An 18,936-nucleotide genomic window follows, 5' to 3' on the forward strand; every position below is an offset into this window, starting at 1 on the left:
AAATTTATTTAACTGCCATTGTAAACTTGGCACTGAAAGGGTTCTACAGATAGAATGTCTACATTTGAGTTTCAGCTGTTTTGGAGATTTTGTTAACTGTTCAAATATTATAACTCATAAAAGGTTTTCAGGATGAATGAGCAATGAGCACGAAGCATAGGGACAGATAAACAGACTTAACTGGATGTCTGTGTTGTCTTTTCAGGTGCCCTCAAGTGGAAGGAAGACCTTTCCAGGAAGGCAGCTGAGGCCTTTCTGAGGCAGCAGCAAACAACTCCAAACCTTCGAAAGCTTATTTATGGGACAGGTAAAAGAGCTCATTCTAATCTTTTAAACTGTTTTCTGAAAAGGAGATGAGATTGGTTAGAGGATTTCTGTCATACTTTTGACATCCATAAGATATTCCTGGGTGTCATATTTTATGTTTGGCAGATGTTTTTAATCTTCAGCTGAGGAGGACTGTAAATCAGTCATACAAAGTAGATTTACGGGTTTGCCATAAAACAAAACTTTTGATAAGAATACTCTTCTGTTATGTCATTTTGTACCCCCTGTAGAAAATCCTTCATGGGAATTTTTTGTAGAATTTAGTATCAGAAAAAATTCTCTAAAGGTGTTTTTTTTGCTCTCTGAGAATGAGTTCTCTGTATAACTCATTCTGTTTTTTCCTTTTACCCTTCTCTGATCTAATTTGTATATATGTTCTTTATGGAAAGAGCTTGACTCAGTAATGCAAAAGACAAAGTGGTGAACCTGATATTGCAGTTCCTATTTACTATATGATTAGAACAAAGCCAAAGAGTATATGTGACCTAGGAGCTTTGAATTGGGTTGGTGTTTAAGGATTTCTGTTCAAGTTTTGCCTGAGTAATCTTAGTGATTAGAGACTCAATGCTCTTAAAGAGAAACTCTTTATGATATTTGAAAGCTCTGTCTTTAAACGTCCCCTCCCTGCCCCAACCCTCAGTATTCTCCCTCCAGACTACATGCTGAGCAGAAGTTTCCTGGCCTTTCTGTGTCTGTGGCTGATGTGCTTAGGGGCATCACCATATCTACCGCAAAGAGGGAACCTCAGTGTCAGGTCCTCTAGTGGGTAGATTTGTTCTCACCTTTCTGTCATGGTGATTTCTTCAGTAACAAAGGATAACGAAGAAGAAGATGGTGATAATGGAGAAGAGCTTGGAGGGTTGTTTCGTGTCAGCCAGCCTGCCAGCGAGTGTAAGCACAAGGCTGACTCTTTGGACTGCTCCAGATTTCATGTAGAGGCGCCCCATGATTGGGATTTAGAGGAGGTAAGGCTGAATATGAATAGCGTATTTGACTTACAGAGAATTCAGGAATTGTTCTAAAAGATTATATAATTTCAAAATTGCCTACCTGTTATTAGGCTTATTTTTATAACATAACAGAGGACATTTCTCCAGATATTGGAATGAGTATTTCATGCATCCTAAGCAATACTATGTTCTGAGTTTAGTCAGACCATATACATGTGTTAATGGAACAAAGGAGAATGTTTAGCTCTTAGTGTGGATAGTATTATTAATCTTTATTTTGAAGTGTTGCATGTAGGTTTTCATACAGGTGAGATATTTTGTGTTTTATAACTAGGAGATGTATAATATCCTTGAGTTAACATTTAGAATTTCTACTATTTATAAGGAAACAGATATCCATAACACTGGTAAATTTTCATCTCCCACTCATCACTGTCTAGTCACAGAATTCATTCAGTTCTCAGACTTTTAAGGTTTAATCCCATCTTAGACCTCTTGCCTTCTATTTTCTGTTCTGGAATGTTCTGACATTTCCGTGGCTGGCTTCTTTTGATCATTCAGTTTAGTTGAAATGTCAGGGAGGGCCAGTCACTGTCAGTTATCTGTTTTAATTTATTTTATATAATCCTTTTTTGGAGGGGGGGCAAAGTTTAATACAGATTATAGAAAAACCACATAAAGTAATTGTTTGACTTAATGGCTGACTGGGTGAGTACCTCTGTAGCCACCATGTGTCCATCCTAGTCACAGTCCACTCTTCTCTATGGAAGAGGGATAATAAAATGATCTGTGAAGAACCATCCTGTGTGGCTACTTGTGGCTATTGAGCACTTTAAATGTGGCTATTGAGCACTTTAAATGTGGCTACTGAGACAGAAGAACTAAAATTTTGTTTGTTTTGTTTGATCTTAATTAGAATTTAAATAACCACATGTTATAGCTACCCTCTGGACAACATGTCTCACTGTGTTTTTGTTGTTTCTTGTTTGGTATCATATCTAGGAAACCATTGTCAAATCCAGAATCATAAAAATTGACTCCTATGATTTTGGGTTAGAGTTTTATAGTTTAACTCTTACATTTAAGTCTTTGATACATTTTGAATTAATTTTTGAATTTGGTGTGAGATGAGCCCAACTTCATTCTTTTGCATGTGAATATCTAGCTGTCCTAGCCCCATCTTTTGAAGTCTGTTTTCTCTTCCATTGACTTGTCCTAAAACCCTGGATGAAAATCACTTGACCTTAATACATGGGTTTACTTGTGAATTCTTAATTATATTCCATGTATCCTTGTGCCAGTATCATAGTATTTTGATTATCATTTCATTGTAAGTTTTGAAATTAGGAAGTGAATCTCCTGACTTCGTTCTTTTTCAAGAATATTTTTTCTTTACTGCATCCTTTGGATTTTCTGTATGTTAGAATCAACTTTTCCGTTTCTACAAAGAAACCAGCTGGGATAAGAATTGCTTTCGATCTGTATTTTGGGTAGTATCAATACCTTAACAATATTGTCTTCTAATGTGTTAACACAGGATGCCTTTCCATTTATTTAAATATTTTCTGTCAATAATGTTTTGTAGTTATCAGAGTGTCAGCTTTGCACTTTTGTTGAATTTATTCCTTGTGTTCTTTTTTAAAAAAATCCTTACTTATTGGGCTGCATCTGGTCTTGATTACAGCATGTGGGATCTTTGTTGTGGTGTGCAGGCTCTAGAGCACGCGGGCTCAGTGGTTGCGGTGCTGATAGTTTTTCTGTGGATTCCTCAGGGTTTTCCATTTGTAAAATCATACCACCTGCAAATAGAAATAGTTATTCTTTCTGAACTGGATTCCTTTTATTTCAATTTCTTGCCTAATGGCCCTGACTAGAACATCTAGTACAATGTTGGATAGAAGTGGTGAGAGGAGACATCCTTATCTTACTCCTGATCTTAGAGGGAAAGTTTTCTCAGTCTTTCATTGTTAAGTATGATGTTAGCTATGGGTTTTTTAAAGGATGCCCTTTATCAGATTTAGGAAGTTCCTGTCTAAGTTGTTGAGTGTTTTTTATCATGGAGGGTCTGTTTTTGAAAATTTATTTGATCCCTGGTTTCCATAAGTCAGTTGTTAAGCTTCATGACAGCAAGGATCTTCTTAGAACAGTTTGTCATTCAGTGCCTGCAAAGCTTCTTGGCATAGAACAGATGTTCAGTAATAATTAGTGAGTGAGTGTAGACATGAAGGGATGAGTGAATGCACAGACTTGCTTTTGCAACCATTGTAATCATACTAGCTTCGAGGCTACTTTTTCTTTTTTTTGGAGGGCGCCACTCCATGTGGCATGTGGGATCTTAGTTACTTGACCAAGGATTGAACCTGTACCCCTTGCAGTAGAAGTGCAGAGTCTTGACCACTGAACTACCAGGGAAGTCCCCCAAGGCTACTCCTAGAGAGTGGGGTTATATATGAAAAACATGAATCATGGTCAAAATGTTATGTGAAGATTTGAGCCCTTGGCAGTGAGGGCCGTGTGCTGTCTTAGGTCAGGTTCCCTAGGAAGCACTCTGAAACACAGAGTTGTGTACAAGTTTTAGTCTATATTTGAGAAGTGCACCTGGCATCCACTGCATGTATATACTGGATGATCTGGCAGATCTGGGACTGAGAGCCTCAGTACTTCTTTGCAGTGTTGTACTGATACAAGACATTTTGTCTTTGTTAGAGTATTGGCTAGAAGAATTAGGTTTTCAAACAGCCACGATAAGTACAGATTAATGAATTGTTAAATGTCTGATTGTTTACTTATGAAGTCACTAGGCAGATAGTATTTCCCTATCCACTGTTAATGCTATGATATATATGTTTTTATTTCTGTTATTATACTATCTACGTCAAAGTTTGGAATGAAAATATCCATAGAATTAAAATGAATATATCTATAGAAGTATCTTGAAAAATATTTAAAGGCAAATTGTCAGCTACTGTTTCTAAAAGTGGTTATTTATTGAATGATTGGAGCCTGTCAACTGAGTGCTGACTTTTCTGTATAAGGTTATGAACAGTATCAGAGATTGCTTTGTGACTGGGAAGTGGGAAGAGGATAAAGATGCAGCCAAGATCTTAGCAGAAGATGGTAAGTAAAGTACTGTATTCTTCAGAGAAGACTGCCTTCTCTATGTCTTATTTTCGTCCATGTCTTTAATAGTCAAGTTGAAGATGCTAGTCAACTGTGAAATGCTTTGGGCATCTCCTTTGCTTGGTTCTGCCTGGATGCATATTGTGTCTAAGGTGGAAGAGGAGAGTCTCATGGCCAGTGGAATTCCCCCTTGCTGATAACCCCTGGGCACCTGCTGTATCTCGGTGGAGGAAAGGAGATTCAAGCTCTTTGGGAAAGTGAGCACTTTCCTTCATCACTTACTGTCAGTGGGATTCCTGATTTATCTGGATTGCTGGTGAGATCTAGTTCAGTCTGAGGCAAGAATGAGCCTGTCTGGGCTGCCTTCTCTTGCTGCTTGGCAGTTGGGAAACACTGGCATTAAGTTGCTTTTCTGTGGGTTGTGGTATAGGGAGACACAGGCCACTATGTCATTCCTCTGCTCCTGGGGACTCTCACCAACCCATCTTTGTCTTTCCACCTTTGAGAGTTCTCCTTTGGTTATCCCTTGTGCTCTTGCATCATTTCTGGAGTTGATGGTTGTACACAGTCAGGAGGAACAGAGGAAATATGTCTATACCATCTTTTCCAGATTAGAAAGCCTTGGTGATTATTTTCATTGTAACTATATAAACAAGAGAATTAAAATCTTCATGATACTGAATCTTCCTTTCCAAACACATGGTAGTCGATTTGTTCAGTAGATAATACCTTCTCATTGAGCCATGTTGAAGAAGTTGGTTAAGGAACTTAGAGCAGTGCTTAGTATGTGAAGCACTTAAAAGCATCAGATAAGGTTATTCCATGTGTCCTTTAAAAAGCATATTAAAACTTTCAGCATTTTTTGAATGAAGTTCCAGCACATTTCTTGTTTAGATTAGTCCTAAGTATTTTATCCTTTTTTATTTTTATTACAAATGAAATCTTCCCATCTTTTGTATCTCTTCTGGTCCTTTTCCTTTATGTTACATGAAAATATTTTGATACCTTTCTAAATGATGCCTCCCAAAGTTTAACTTCTCTGTTTCTTTTAAGGGTAGGATCCATAACTAAACTTAGAGCTCTAAAAATGAACGAATGAACACTTCTTCTGGGCTCGATATCCTTTTGGTTACTACTGTTACTCTCAATGCTGTGTTTTATGTAATCTGAGATTTTCCCTGGTGGTTCAGTGGTGAAGAATCCATCTGCTAATGCAGGAGATTTGGTCTTGATCCCTGAGTTGAGAAGATCTTCTGGAGAAGGAAATGGCAACCCACTCCAGTATTCTTGCCTGGGAAATCCCATGGACAGAAGAGCCTTGCGGGCTACAGTCCATGGGGTCACAGAAGAGTCAGACACAATTTAGTGACTAAAGAATAACACAACAACAAGATTTTCCCTAGGTATATCATATGGTTGTACTGTGTTAATCTTATATTGAGACTCCTTCACATGTGTTGTTATCATGACAGGGATTTTCAAGTCACTCTTTGAACTTTTGGTTTGGAGACTGATGTACATGGCCATGCTTGCTACCTCTGTATGCTTCTCTACTCCAGAATATCTATCACTAATCCTGGGAAAATAGCTCTTGGCTAAGTGGGATTTTGAAGTAAAATATGGAAAAGTGGATTAAGTTCATTTACTTAACCTAAATAGGTGATGAAATACAAAATTTGACAAGAAAAAGAAGGCTGTGTAAATGCAGGATTCTTTAGGGGTAGGTAGCTATACGAACAATGAAAATGAAGTTTGAGATGCAGAGCAACTAAACACTCTTACTGCTAGGTGGTGCTAGAGTGTCACACGCAGGGGAGTCATTTGAATGTTCTTTTCCCAGAGGAACTCTATGGTGACTTTGAAGACCTGGAAACCGGGGACGTGCACAAAGGAAAACCAGGCCCAGATACTCAGGTATGACTTGGCCGTGGCTCGCTGTCAGCCACTGGCCCTGCCTTGATCTATGGTCGGTATGTTCTGCAGGAGGCCCCATATTGAGAAACACAAATCTTGCTTATCTGTGTAGATTACAGACTGGATGAATTTCTTCCTAAAAGTGAAGTGGGTGAGAACAGAGTAAAAAATGTTGGTTTATTTGTTATCCTTGATTCCTTGAGTTTTTTGAGTGATACTTATTATCTCTTCTTGTTATGATTCTTCAGTCATTGAAAGTTTTAGCTCCTGGGTCACTGTAATTTGTCATCATTTTCCTCTTCTTACACTAAGTGCTGTTTTAAAAAAACGAATTCCCTGTTCTCCCTAGTATTTTTAGAGCAGTTCCTGGGAGCATTTGGGTTGGGGATGCTTGCTGTTACTTTTATTCATGTTTGGCAGTCCCAGCCATATTAAGGAATTGCAGTTCATTGTAATGGAGTTGTCTAAATGTCTCTTGTTGCAGTGCATGTTATTTAGAGCCAAAGGCTTTGTTTTATTTTGTTTTCATGATGAGCATAACTATGATTTTTGCAGCTCAAATAGAACTCTTAAAATCTGCCTTAGTATTTAATATGTAAAGAAAAGGTCTCCACAAATTTTCACAAAATTTACTCTTCTGGAAATTTAAGATTGAAGATGTGGAGGAAGAAGTTAAAGAAGAAATTGATCCCAGTGCAGAGGAAAGTGCCAAGAAAAAGCATTTAGATAAAAAGAGAAAATTGAAGGAGATGTTTGATGCAGAATATGATGAAGGAGAAAGCACATACTTTGATGATCTTAAAGGAGAAATGCAGAAACAAGCACAGGTGAGAAAACTCAGTTCCTATCAGCCTCATTTCAAGGTTGTAGTAGTGATGTGAATATGTAACTTTGTTTAGGTCTCTGCTCTGTGACCGGCACCTGGGCCTCTTGTTTGCACTTCTAGGTCGAGATGCAAATGAGTGTGTTTATTCATGCAGTCATCTAATTATGTCTTCAGTCAGACGTTCACCAGAATTATATCCGTATCTATTTTGTACCAAGCATTATATGTTGAGGAGGCAGAAATGGCTGAGACATGGCCTCCATTTTTGAGGATCTCACAATGTGGTGATTTGAGACAGTGTGTTTTGATTACTGCTCCCTGGAGTGATGATTGAATATTTTGAATGGGCATGTGATTCTTGGCCTTGTGTGGCTTAGGCACATACCAGTGCTCTCCAGGGAAGATTTTCTGAAAACCCTCCTTGATCAGAGTTCAAAGGATACTTTGAATGTAAGGTCAGATACAGAGGTAAAGGGAGGATGTAGAATGCTGGAGATGGTCCTTCTCTGCTGTCTAGGGATGCTGAGCAGGCTGTTTGAGTTGATGAACTCTAAAGTTAGAGACACAAAGATGTGTACGTAGTTGATGGTGAGTGTTTAAGTTTTGCTTTGACAGATGGGGCCACCAAGAATCCCTGTAAACTGGAGCACACCTTAATATGTCTTAAGCAGATTAAGTATATGATGATTTATTAGGGAGTTTTCTGGTGGTCCAGTGGTTAAGAATCCGTCTTCCAGGGCAGGGGTTGCAGGTTTGCTCCCTGGTCAGGGATCAAAAATCCCACATGCCACAGGGGAACTAAGCCTGCATGCTGCAACTAAGACCCAGTGCAGCCATATAAATAAATATTTTTAAAAGTATGCAATTTCTGAAGATGCAGTTGAAGGATTTGCTCAACCTAGTCCTTTATTTAGTCAAAGAAGTATGGTTAGTCATTAACATAGTGATTCCTACTGGGTATTCACCTTTGATAGAAGTGACTAGGGAAGTGTAAGGCTGCTGCTGCTGCTAAGTCGCTTCAGTCGTGTCCGACCCTGTGCGACCCCATAGACGGCAGCCCACCAGGCTCCCCTGTCCCTGGGATTCTCCAGGCAAGAACACTGGAGTGGGTTGCCATTTCCTTCTCCAATGGATGCAAGTGAAAAGTGAAAGTGAAGTCACTCAGTCATGTCCGACTCTTAGCAACCCCATGGACGGCAACCTACCAGGCTCCTCTGTCCATGGGATTTTCCAGGCAAGAGTACTGGAGTGGGGTGCCATTGCCTTCTCCAAAGTGTAAGGCTAGTTCTGTTTAAAATCACCTGGAACATTGTGGGTCATTTATAAAGAACTTTGAATGTGAGATGTACAAGGGGAAATAAGGACTGGGTTGTCATAAGTAAGATAGAAAAGCCTTTCACTGGTGTCAGTCTACCAAGGAAGATAAAGTTGGGATTGGTTAGGTTTGAGATACTTCTTGGACAAGAGGGGTGTCAGGTGGTCAATGAGGAGAGCTGTTGGGGTCCAGGGACTGAGATGTGCTGTCCTCAGCATCTGGGTGCTTTTTAAAGTTATGAGATGGGTGGAGTGACCTGGGGAGTGAGTGTAGGGGCAGGAAAGGAGAAGACTGAGACTGACCCCAGGTACTCTGTGTGGCTGGGCAGAGAGGATGAAGCAGCAGTGGGGACTGAGCAGCACTCAGGAGATAGAAGAGCTCTAAGAGGACATGAGGTACACTGGAAACCACTGTAGATGGAAGTGATAAATTGTTTCAGATCCTGCTGATGTATTAATTTGGGGGAAGACAGAATTGACCACTAGATTGTGAGGCCTTTAGTGACTTTGACAAGCATTTCAATGGAGTGTTGGTTAAAGTCTAATTTTAGAGCATTTAAGAGGATAGGAGTGGCATAACTGGAACCAGCCTTTAGAACACATCTGTGGAATTTTGCTTCAAAGGTAAGTGGAGAAATGGGGCAATAGTTATAGGAAGTGAAGTCAAAATGTTTTAAGATGAGAGAAATAACAGGCAAGATTTGTTGGAATAAAGTCCAACAAGAGTACATGATCTAGGGTGCAAGTAAAGGTTGGGATTAAATTGAGGCGTGGATAGTCTCTTAACAGCTGCCTAGCAGAGCTTCCTGTGATAATGGAATGCCACATGTTGATACTGACCTCTTGAAATATGGCTACTGTGAATGACAACTTAAATTTTATTTAGTTTTGATTAATTTCAATTTAAATAGCCATGTGTTCCTACCATATTGAATAGTGCAGAGCTACAAGGCTGAATATGGGTATAAACCCTGGTAGAAGGGCTAATTGGAAGTTCTTTTAGATTGCTTAAATTTTGAGTGAATTAGGAGACAGTCAACAGTTGAGAATGGAGATGAGGAAGGAGATACTGATTGATGAAACGAGAACTGTGAAATAATTGGAGAGTAAAAAGAGAATGTGTGGATGGAAAAGTTCAGGGTGTGTGTCAACCAACATTAAGGGCTTCCTTCAGAGTTGTTTGTATTTGCTGTGCTATAGCTTGGAGCACCAGAGAAGACAGTTGGGACATATCCTCAGCAAACTATAAAGATAAAACATACGTTATTTTTAACTAGTATAAAGCCTAAGTAATTCTGTTCATGATTGCTTTATTTAGAAATTGGCTTTTTTTTTAATGTTAATCTTACATTTAGTAAAGATAACAGCCTTGTGGATTTTTAATTGTTTTCTTTTTCCCCCTCTCACATATATAGCTTAACCGAGCAGAATTTGAAGATCAAGATGATGAAGCCAGAGTTCAGTATGAGGGTTTTCGACCTGGGATGTATGTCCGAATTGAGATAGAAAATGTCCCCTGTGAATTTGTGCTTAACTTTGACCCTCATTACCCAATTATTTTGGGTGGTCTGGGCAATAGTGAGGGCAATGTTGGATATGTACAGGTAGGTACCCTTTGCTGCATACTTAACAGCTGAGGTTCTTTGGTCATACTTGAGGCAATAATCTTACTGAAATCTCTTCTCGCCTCAGATGCGTCTGAAGAAACACCGTTGGTATAAGAAAATCCTCAAGTCCCGAGATCCAATCATTTTTTCTGTAGGGTGGAGGAGGTTTCAAACCATCCCACTTTATTATATTGAAGACCACAATGGAAGACAGAGGCTTCTAAAATATACCCCACAGCACATGCATTGTGGAGCAACCTTTTGGGGTAAAAACAGATTAGAATAGACTTCTTTATAGGTTAATTTAGACCTTTTAGGATTGATCATTGTAGTGTTGCTTTTTTCCTTTTATGAAATCACAATTCATAAGATTTTTCTCTTTTCTGGGGCTGGAGTATATATGTGAAACAGAATCCAGAATGTGTGGTTCACTGTGTTTTTTATTTTTTTCTGTTTCCTTTAAGGTCCTATCACTCCACAGGGTACTGGGTTCTTGGCAGTACAGTCTGTCAGTGGCAGTATGGTAAGTATCTTGGTTGTTTTATTTTATAGACTGTGTTTGAGAAATAATGTCTTGATTATGAATATGTACTGAAACTTTAAGTTGAAAATTACTCATTTTTGGTATTTATAGTCTTCAGGGAATGGCAACCCACACCAATATTCTTGCTGGAAAAATCCCATAGACAGAGGAGCCTGGTGGGCTATCGTCTATGGGGTCACAAAGAGTTGGACATGACTGAGTGACTAACACAGTCTTCTCTTTACTTTCAATTTTCCTTCGTCTTTTTAATAAGTAAGGTGTGGGAGCAGAGAAGAAGGAAGTAGAATTATAATGGTACTGATAATGTTTTATATTTTTATGTTTTTACGGACATATTTTTCTAAAATTACTTAAGCAGTGCTCACCATGAGCTAACCACTCTACTGCGTTCTGACTTCCACTGGATACCAGCTAGACATTAGACTACCCCTAATGATGCTGGAAAAGAAATGCAAAAAAGCAAAATGGCTGTCTGAGGAGGCCTTACAAATAGCTGTGAAAAGAAGAGAAGCAAAAAGCAAAGGAGAAAAGGAAAGATATAAGCATCTAAATGCAGAGTTCCAAAGAATAGCAAGAAGAGATAAGAAAGCCTTCCTCAGCGATCAATGCAAAGAAATAGAGGAAAACAACAGAATGGGAAAGACTAGAGATCTCTTCAAGAAAATCAGAGATACCAAGGGAACATTTCATGCAAAGATGGGCTCGATAAAGGACAGAAATGATATCGACCTAACAGAAGCAGTAGATATTAAGAAGAGGTGGCAGGAATACACAGAAGAACTGTACAAAAAAAGATCTTCTTGACCAAGATGATCACGATGGTGTGATCACTCACCTAGAGCCAGACATCCTGGAATGTGAAGTCAAGTGGGCCTTAGAAAGCATCACTACGAACAAAGCTAGTGGAGGTGATGGCATTCCAGTTGAGCTATTTCAAATCCTGAAAGATGATGCTGTGAAAGTGCTGCACTCAATATGCCAGCAAATTTGGAAAACTCAGTAGCGGCCACAGGACTGGAAAAGATCAGTTTTCATTCCAATCCAAAGAAAGGCAATGCCAAAGAATGCTCAAACTACCGCACAATTGCACTCATCTCACACGCTAGTAAAGTAATGCTCAAAATTCTCCAAGCCAGGCTTCAGCAATACATGAACCCTGAACTTCCAGATATTCAAGCTGGTTTTAGAAAAGGCAGAGGAACCAGAGACCAAATTGCCAACATCCGCTGGATCATAGAAACAGCAAGAAAGTTCCAGAAAAACATCTATTTCTGCTTTATTGACTATGCCAAAGCCTTTGACTGTGTGGATCACAATCAACTGTGGAAAATTCTTCAAGAGATAGGAATACCAGACCACCTGACCTGCCTCTTGAGAAACCTATATGCCAGTCAGGAAGCAACAGTTAGAACTGGACATGGAACAACAGACTGGTTCCAAATAGGAAAAGGAGTAGTCAAGGCTGTATATTGTCACCCTGTTTATTTAACTTATATGCAGAGTACATCATGAGAAATGCTGGACTGGAAGAAGCACAAGCTGGAATCAAGATTGCTGGGAGAAATATCAATAACCTCAGATATGCAGATGACACCACCCTTATGGCAGAAAATGAGGAACTAAAAAGCCTCTTGATGAAAGTGGAGAGTGAAAAAGCTGGCTTACTGCTCAACATTAAGAAAACGAAGATCATGGCATCTGGTCCCATCATTTCATGGTAAATAGTTGGGGAAACAGTGGAAACAGTGTCAGGCTTTATTTTTGGGGCTCCAAAATCACTGAAGATGGTGACTGCAGCCGTGAAATTAAAAGACGCTTACTCCTTGGAAGAAAAGTTATGACCAACCTTGATAGCATATTGAAAAGCAGAGACATTACTTTGCCAACAAAGGTCCATCTAGTCAAGGCTATGGTTTTTCCAGTGGTCATGTATGGATGTGAGAGTTGCACTGTGAAGAAAGCTGAGCGCTGAAGAATTGATGCTTTTAAACTGTGGTGTTGGAGAAGACTCTTGAGAGTCCCTTGGACTGCAAGGAGATTCAACCAGTCCATTCTGAAGGAGATCAGCCCTGGGATTTCTTTGGAAGAACTGATTCTAAAGCTGAAACTCCAGTACTTTGGCCACCTCATGCGAAGAGTTGACTCATTGGAAAAGACTGATGCTGGGAGGGATTGGGGGCAGGAGGAGAAGGGGACGACAGAGGATGAGATGGCTAGATGGCATCACTAACTTGATGGACGTGAGTCTGGGTAAACTGGGAGTTGGTGATGGACAGGGAGGCCTGGCGTGCTGCGATTCATGAGGTCGCAAAGAGTCGGACATGACTGAGCGACTGAACTTAATGATGCTGGTTTAGCCTTCATTTGACCAATCAGAGCAGGTTTTTGGCCTCATTTAACAGCAAAGAAAACAGAATAATGGGCAAATGTAATCCATCCTAAATGTCAAAAAATTTAATTTTTCAGCCATTGTAGCCAAATTTTCATATTCCCTTTCATTTATTCATATTTGTGAAACTATATTACTATGAAATCACCCTGAGTAAAATGCTCAAGATATCATCAGTTTTGGCTTATGTGTATTATAATTTCAGATAACTTTTGTTAAAATACTGGTTTGTATGTTCACATATTCTTTTTCTTAGGTGACTGTAAGTGAATTGCACTTCAGTAATTTATTGCATTACAGAGAATGTAGTTTTTCTCTTGTTGATATTATTCCTGTATTCAAATTTTGGGGGTTCCTTTTTAGCCTGATTTCCGGATAGCTGCCACAGGAGTCGTCCTTGATCTGGATAAATCTATAAAAATTGTAAAGAAATTAAAACTAACTGGTTTTCCATATAAAATTTTCAAGAACACTTCATTCATTAAGGTCTGTATATCTCTTTATATATTCAAATATTTTTAATGTATATATTGTTAAAGGAGGCATGAAATACTTCTCATTTAGGTCTAAGAGATCTAATGCTTTCAGAAAAGTATTTGAAATATTCTCTAAACTTGGTTTTTTATATTTTTAGTTTACTCCTTTATATTATTCTCTATGTTACTTAAATGTGCTCAGAAATCTTAAGGTGAAATAAAATAGAGATATTTAATAATTAAGGCTATTACTTATTATTTCCCTGTGAGATTGTCACAGAGCCAATATTGAAAATATGTAATCTCATTCACTAGGTTTTGTTTCCTACCTTTTTGGTTTGTGTTGAGAGAGGGGGAAAATCATGGGTTTGTCAAACAGATCAGTACAAAAATAGACAAAGCAGTTCTCAAAATACTTTATTGGCAGGGGTATGGAGAAATGGATGTTATGTTAAGCAGTAAGTATAACATGAGAGGGTAGTTAGAGCAACATTTATTGAAAATTTCATTCGTGGGTTGTTTCCATTAAAAATATAGAGTTAAGATGATCATAAAATGTTCTTAAGGTAATATACAACCATCAGCATTTATTTGTCTAGCTTTCTTTATTTTTGAACTGTGTACATATAAGTAATAGGATATGAGCTGTAGTCCAGCCCCTTGAGATGACAGCAAAGGCCATCTAGGCTAGTTCAGCCAATAAACATCATTCGTTCCTTTCTTCTACAAAGATAGCAGTAATGAGCATATGTATGAGCTCACAATAGTCTTAGTGTTATTTCAGGAAAAATAGAGTTGTACTCCTGTTGACCTAGTAATTCTATTTTTAAGGAGAAATACATTTTGATTATTTTATTACCCTTCAATGAATTATTGTCTGTTTTTTAACCAAGGATATATTTATGAACTAAGAGATAAAATATCTATCTGACTTTGTGTCTATATACTTTTTAAATATTTTTATATATATATCTATAGGGAATGTTTAATTCTGCCTTGGAAGTGGCCAAATTTGAAGGTGCTGTGATTCGAACAGTCAGTGGAATAAGGGGACAGATCAAGAAGGCGCTCCGGGCTCCAGAAGGAGCTTTCCGGGCCACGTTTGAGGATAAATTGCTGATGAGTGGTAAATCTCCTTTGTGGTGTGTTCTTAACAGCATGTTACTGTTCTGTATTGATTTCTAGCCAGTGTGAATTATAGGTGGGAGTTTAGATCTTTAGAAACAGAGGAGTCGGGACTTTCCTGGTGGTCCAGTGGGTGAGACTTTGCCTTCTAATGTGGTGGGTGTGGGTTCAGTCCCTGGTGGGTTAGCTAAGATCCCACATACCTCATGGCCAAGAAACCAAAACATGAAACACAAGTAATATTGTATCAAACTCAATTAAGACTTTAAAACGGTACACATCAAAAGAAAAGAAAAACAGGAGTCAGCTGTAGTTCTCCCCGCTTGGAACATCTTGCGCACTGCGCCCAGTAACAACCAGAGAACTTATATACTATTCAAAAGTAGTTCACTTGGCACAGTCTCTCTTCAAATACTATGCAACCAGCTAGAGAAGTTTGGAGTATTTTGTTTTTTTGTGTGTGTACTAACATGGATATGAATCGTCTCCTCAAAACAGTAATGTAAATACACTCTCTTTCCAGATATTGTCTTCATGAGAACTTGGTATCCTGTCTCCATTCCAGCCTTCTATAACCCAGTAACATCTTTGTTAAAACCAGTTGGCGAGAAAGACACCTGGTCAGGAATGCGGACAACTGGTCAACTCCGGCTTGCCCATGGCATCAAACTAAAAGCCAACAAGGATTCTCTCTATAAGGTATAGTCGCGCATGTGTTCTGTAGATGCGTGTCATTCAGAAGCTTTGTATGTAATGGTTTTTTGTGGTTTGAATTTTCAAGTAGAAAGTCTAACATTAAACTTGAGTGAATCTGTTTATGTTCATAGACTATTTTGGAAGGAACACAGAAAAGGTGGTAGAAGTGGTTTTCTCTGTATTGGAAAGGAGACTTAAACTTTTCACTGTATATACCTCATTTGAACTATTTTTCTTGGCACTAAACACATATATTACTCCTAAAAACATTAATATACTTATTCTCATTGAAACAATGTGGAAGGTTATTTTTGAAGGTTTTAATAAACTTTTTTTTGAAGTGTTAACATACATACAGCTTCCCTGATAGGTCAGTTGGTAAAGAATCCGCCTGCAATGCAGAAATCATTGCAGGTTCAATTCCTGGGTTAACAAGATCCACTGGAGAAGGGATAGGCTACCCACTCCAGTATTCTTGGGCTTCGCTTGTGGCTCATCTGGTAAAGAATCTGCCTGCAGCGTGGGAGACCTGGGTTCGATCCCTGGGTTGGGAAGATCCCCTGGAGAAGGGAAAGGCTACCCACTTCCGTATTCTGGCCTGGAGAATTCAATGGACTATAGTCCTTGGGGTCGCAAAGAGTCAGACACAACTGAGCGACTTTCACTTTCACTTTCAACATACATACAGAGAGGAGGTACACAAATAATAAGTGTATACAGCTCAATGCATTTTTTTTTTGCTTTCTTTTTAAACTGGAGGATAAGTGCTTTACGGTATTGTGTTGGTTTCTGCTGCACAACATTGTGAATCAACCCTAAGTATACATATGTCTCCTCCTTCTTCAACCTTCCCCCCATCCACCGCATCCTACCCTTTAAATCTTAAGTTCTCAGTCCCTGCCTGAATTCCCATTTTCATTCAGGTTTTAGTCTCTGAGAATGTCCATTATTTTGTTCACAGCTTAACAAGGCATTTGAAAAGATTTGTTTGTGTTAATCGTGGATATTTAATTGTTTTGTAATAAGTGGATAATTCAGGGTTTTGGTTTATCATTCTGCTAGAAACAGTTTTCCAGGCATTAGTTTTTCTGTAAAATAGTTAATAAAATTTGAGTCATGTTGCCATGAATTGCTCTTAAAATATACTTGAGGACACAGTACCTGTTGTCCAGTTTGTGGAGCTTACTTATTTTTGAGAAGGATATTTCTCTGAATTCTTTCATTCTAAAATATTTTGGTTTTTAAACAGAGAATATTGAATATTATTGTGGGCAATGTCTTTAACAATAAATTTAAAGATACTGCAGAAATATTCTCTATGTAGTCTACTTTAGTAAAGGTTTAGGGCAAAACTGTCAGCTTACTAACTACTTTTGAGGCAGTTAAGGATTTTTGTCATCTCAATTTAAGTATAGAATTTGGTTAGCTTGAAAATTGAATGTAGAGAGAGTTTTGCCTTCATTTGTCATTTAAATCTCGCTTTTTTAAATCAGCCTTTTATTAGAAACACAATAAACTTCTTAATGAGAATCAGGGGTGGGGGCACTTTGGCTCTTCATTGGAGGAATAAATGTGTCCTTAAATCCAGAGAGGCTGATAGTCAAGATGAAAAGCTAGATTATTCTTGTCAGGCTAGAAAAAGCCATCTCAGTGCTCCAAAGATAAGGCCTGAATTTGCCATTGACAGAAAGGTTGGATCTTTTCATCAAATCAGTTAAGATCCCATTGCCCATACTGTAGAAATTTGCACAGTTGATTTCTTGGAAGAATTATAAATATGTATTCTATATATATTCTATATATTCCTTTGTTTTTCCTGTAGCTGTGCATGCTCACAGAAGCGATTTATATTTGATGGATGATTGAGTCCTCATTTCTCATGGTCAGCAAACTGTGGTATTATTGATTTGTGGAAAAATCAATCCATTGAGAAGATTTCATGCAAATTTTAAGTGTGCATAGATCATAATTTAAATATGTCATAGTCTTTGTTTTCTTTTTCTTTTTCAGCCAATTGTGAGGCAAAAGAAACATTTTAACTCACTGCACATTCCAAAAGCCTTGCAGAAGGCCCTGCCATTTAAGAGCAAGCCCAAGACCCAGGCAAAGGCAGGCAAGACTCCAAAGGACAGAGTGAGACCAGCCGTCATACGGGAGCCTCATGAAAGGAAGGTACTGTCAATGGATGGCTTCCAGTACTTTGCATTTAGATGTGAAAATCATGCTGTCAGTAACACACTTGGCGTTCTTACTGCATTCTCACTTTACATGAGGAAAGGATAAGGGTCAGACACTCAGGGCACTAGATCTGGAAGTTAGAAGAAAGGCCAGAATCCATTTCCCTTCTTTTGTTTAGTCATGCTCTGCCTTATGCATTTTAATGGGGAATAAGAAGCACACAGCTGGCACATCACTCTATCAGCTGTACAGAGTATCCATAGAGTGATTAACAAAGGTGGTTTTGTGGTCAAGGCTGTTATATAAGTATTTTGCTAAGTCAGTATGCTCCTACTTATATTTCCATGCAAATTATAATTCCCTAGTTCAGGATCCGTTTTCACTAGATTAATATTCATTTGGATAATGAATTGATTCTCATTTTCATACAGTCAGCTGCAGTGTTTAAGATCCCTGAAACTTAGAACGAAGGCATGCTCTAACTGTAAGAATATTTTGATGCTCAGTGGGTTTTGTCCTTGTCAGATCCTTGCACTGCTGGATGCTCTGAGTACAGTACACAGTGAGAAGATGAAGAAAGCCAAGGAGCAGCGACATCTCCACAACAAAGAACACTTCAAAATGAAGCAGAAGGAGGAAGAAGAGAAACTGAAGCGACAGAAGGACCTCAGGAAGAAGCTCTACCGAATTCAGGGTCAGAAAGAAAGAAGAAATCAGAAGTCCAGTCTAAAGGGGCCTGAGGAGCAGTTGAAGTGAGCTGCAGACAGATAGACTGTCATTTGAACCCGCAGTGATGAATGTTTTCGCATTGTAAGTGACAGGTCAGGGGACTGGACAAGCCTGTTTGTCGGGGCATTACCCAGACTGTGCCTTCGAGAGGAGAAATGAGACTGCTCAAAGGACGCCTGTTTATTCTCAACATCTAGGTATCCTGCTCATAGGACATCTAGGTTATGGCAAAATAAAGCTACATAATTTATGGTTTTCTAGATCCCCTCACATTCCTCTTAACCTGTCTCAGTTTAATTTTGTGCTACAAAAGTATTAAAATATTTTCTTGTTAATTTTGCCTGAGTAGTTTTCATTAAGGATGAATACTTGATAATTGCTTTTTCAAGCAACTTCATGATGCGTTTTCCAGGAGGGAAAAAATGTTAACTTGAATCCTTGGCATTAAGGTAAAATTCTAGAGACGGATATGTAATTTTTGGTTTTTTGTCTGTTATATGTTGTGTTCTTTGATCATTGATCCTAATGGACATTTTACGTCTTCACGTTTTGCAAGTTAGTGTTAGCTGTGCATACTCAATCACTTCAGTCGTGTCCAACTCTTTGTGACCCTATGGGTGGTAGCCCACAAGGCTCATCTGTTCGTGGGAATCTCCAGGCAAGAATACTGGAGTGGGTTGCCATACCCTCCTCCAGAGGATCTTCCTGGCTTGCGGATCAAACCCACATCTCTTACGTCTC

The 18,936-nt window shown here is 38.7% G+C and overlaps 1 protein-coding gene across 4 annotated transcripts in view; it reads left to right on the plus strand.

The window, feature by feature from the left end:
• Nucleotides 1–18,530, plus strand: part of BMS1 (BMS1 ribosome biogenesis factor) — a 32,119-nt gene extending 13,589 nt beyond the window's left edge. For all 4 annotated transcript variants that reach the window (XM_061404977.1, XM_061404978.1, XM_061404979.1 and 1 more), the window contains exons 11-23: nucleotides 206–307; nucleotides 1,135–1,292; nucleotides 4,313–4,394; nucleotides 6,238–6,311; nucleotides 6,962–7,138; nucleotides 9,867–10,055; nucleotides 10,144–10,324; nucleotides 10,523–10,581; nucleotides 13,355–13,477; nucleotides 14,446–14,593; nucleotides 15,116–15,291; nucleotides 17,299–17,460; nucleotides 17,992–18,530. In XM_061404977.1, the coding sequence (XP_061260961.1) occupies nucleotides 206–307; nucleotides 1,135–1,292; nucleotides 4,313–4,394; nucleotides 6,238–6,311; nucleotides 6,962–7,138; nucleotides 9,867–10,055; nucleotides 10,144–10,324; nucleotides 10,523–10,581; nucleotides 13,355–13,477; nucleotides 14,446–14,593; nucleotides 15,116–15,291; nucleotides 17,299–17,460; nucleotides 17,992–18,222 (1,862 nt within the window). In that variant the 3' untranslated portion in view covers nucleotides 18,223–18,530. The remainder of the gene's footprint in view (nucleotides 1–205; nucleotides 308–1,134; nucleotides 1,293–4,312; nucleotides 4,395–6,237; nucleotides 6,312–6,961; nucleotides 7,139–9,866; nucleotides 10,056–10,143; nucleotides 10,325–10,522; nucleotides 10,582–13,354; nucleotides 13,478–14,445; nucleotides 14,594–15,115; nucleotides 15,292–17,298; nucleotides 17,461–17,991) is intronic.
• Nucleotides 18,531–18,936: the final 406 nt, after the last annotated feature.

The sequence above is a fragment of the Bos javanicus genome, chromosome 28, assembly GCF_032452875.1.
Source record: "Bos javanicus breed banteng chromosome 28, ARS-OSU_banteng_1.0, whole genome shotgun sequence".
Taxonomy (NCBI): domain Eukaryota; kingdom Metazoa; phylum Chordata; class Mammalia; order Artiodactyla; family Bovidae; genus Bos; species Bos javanicus.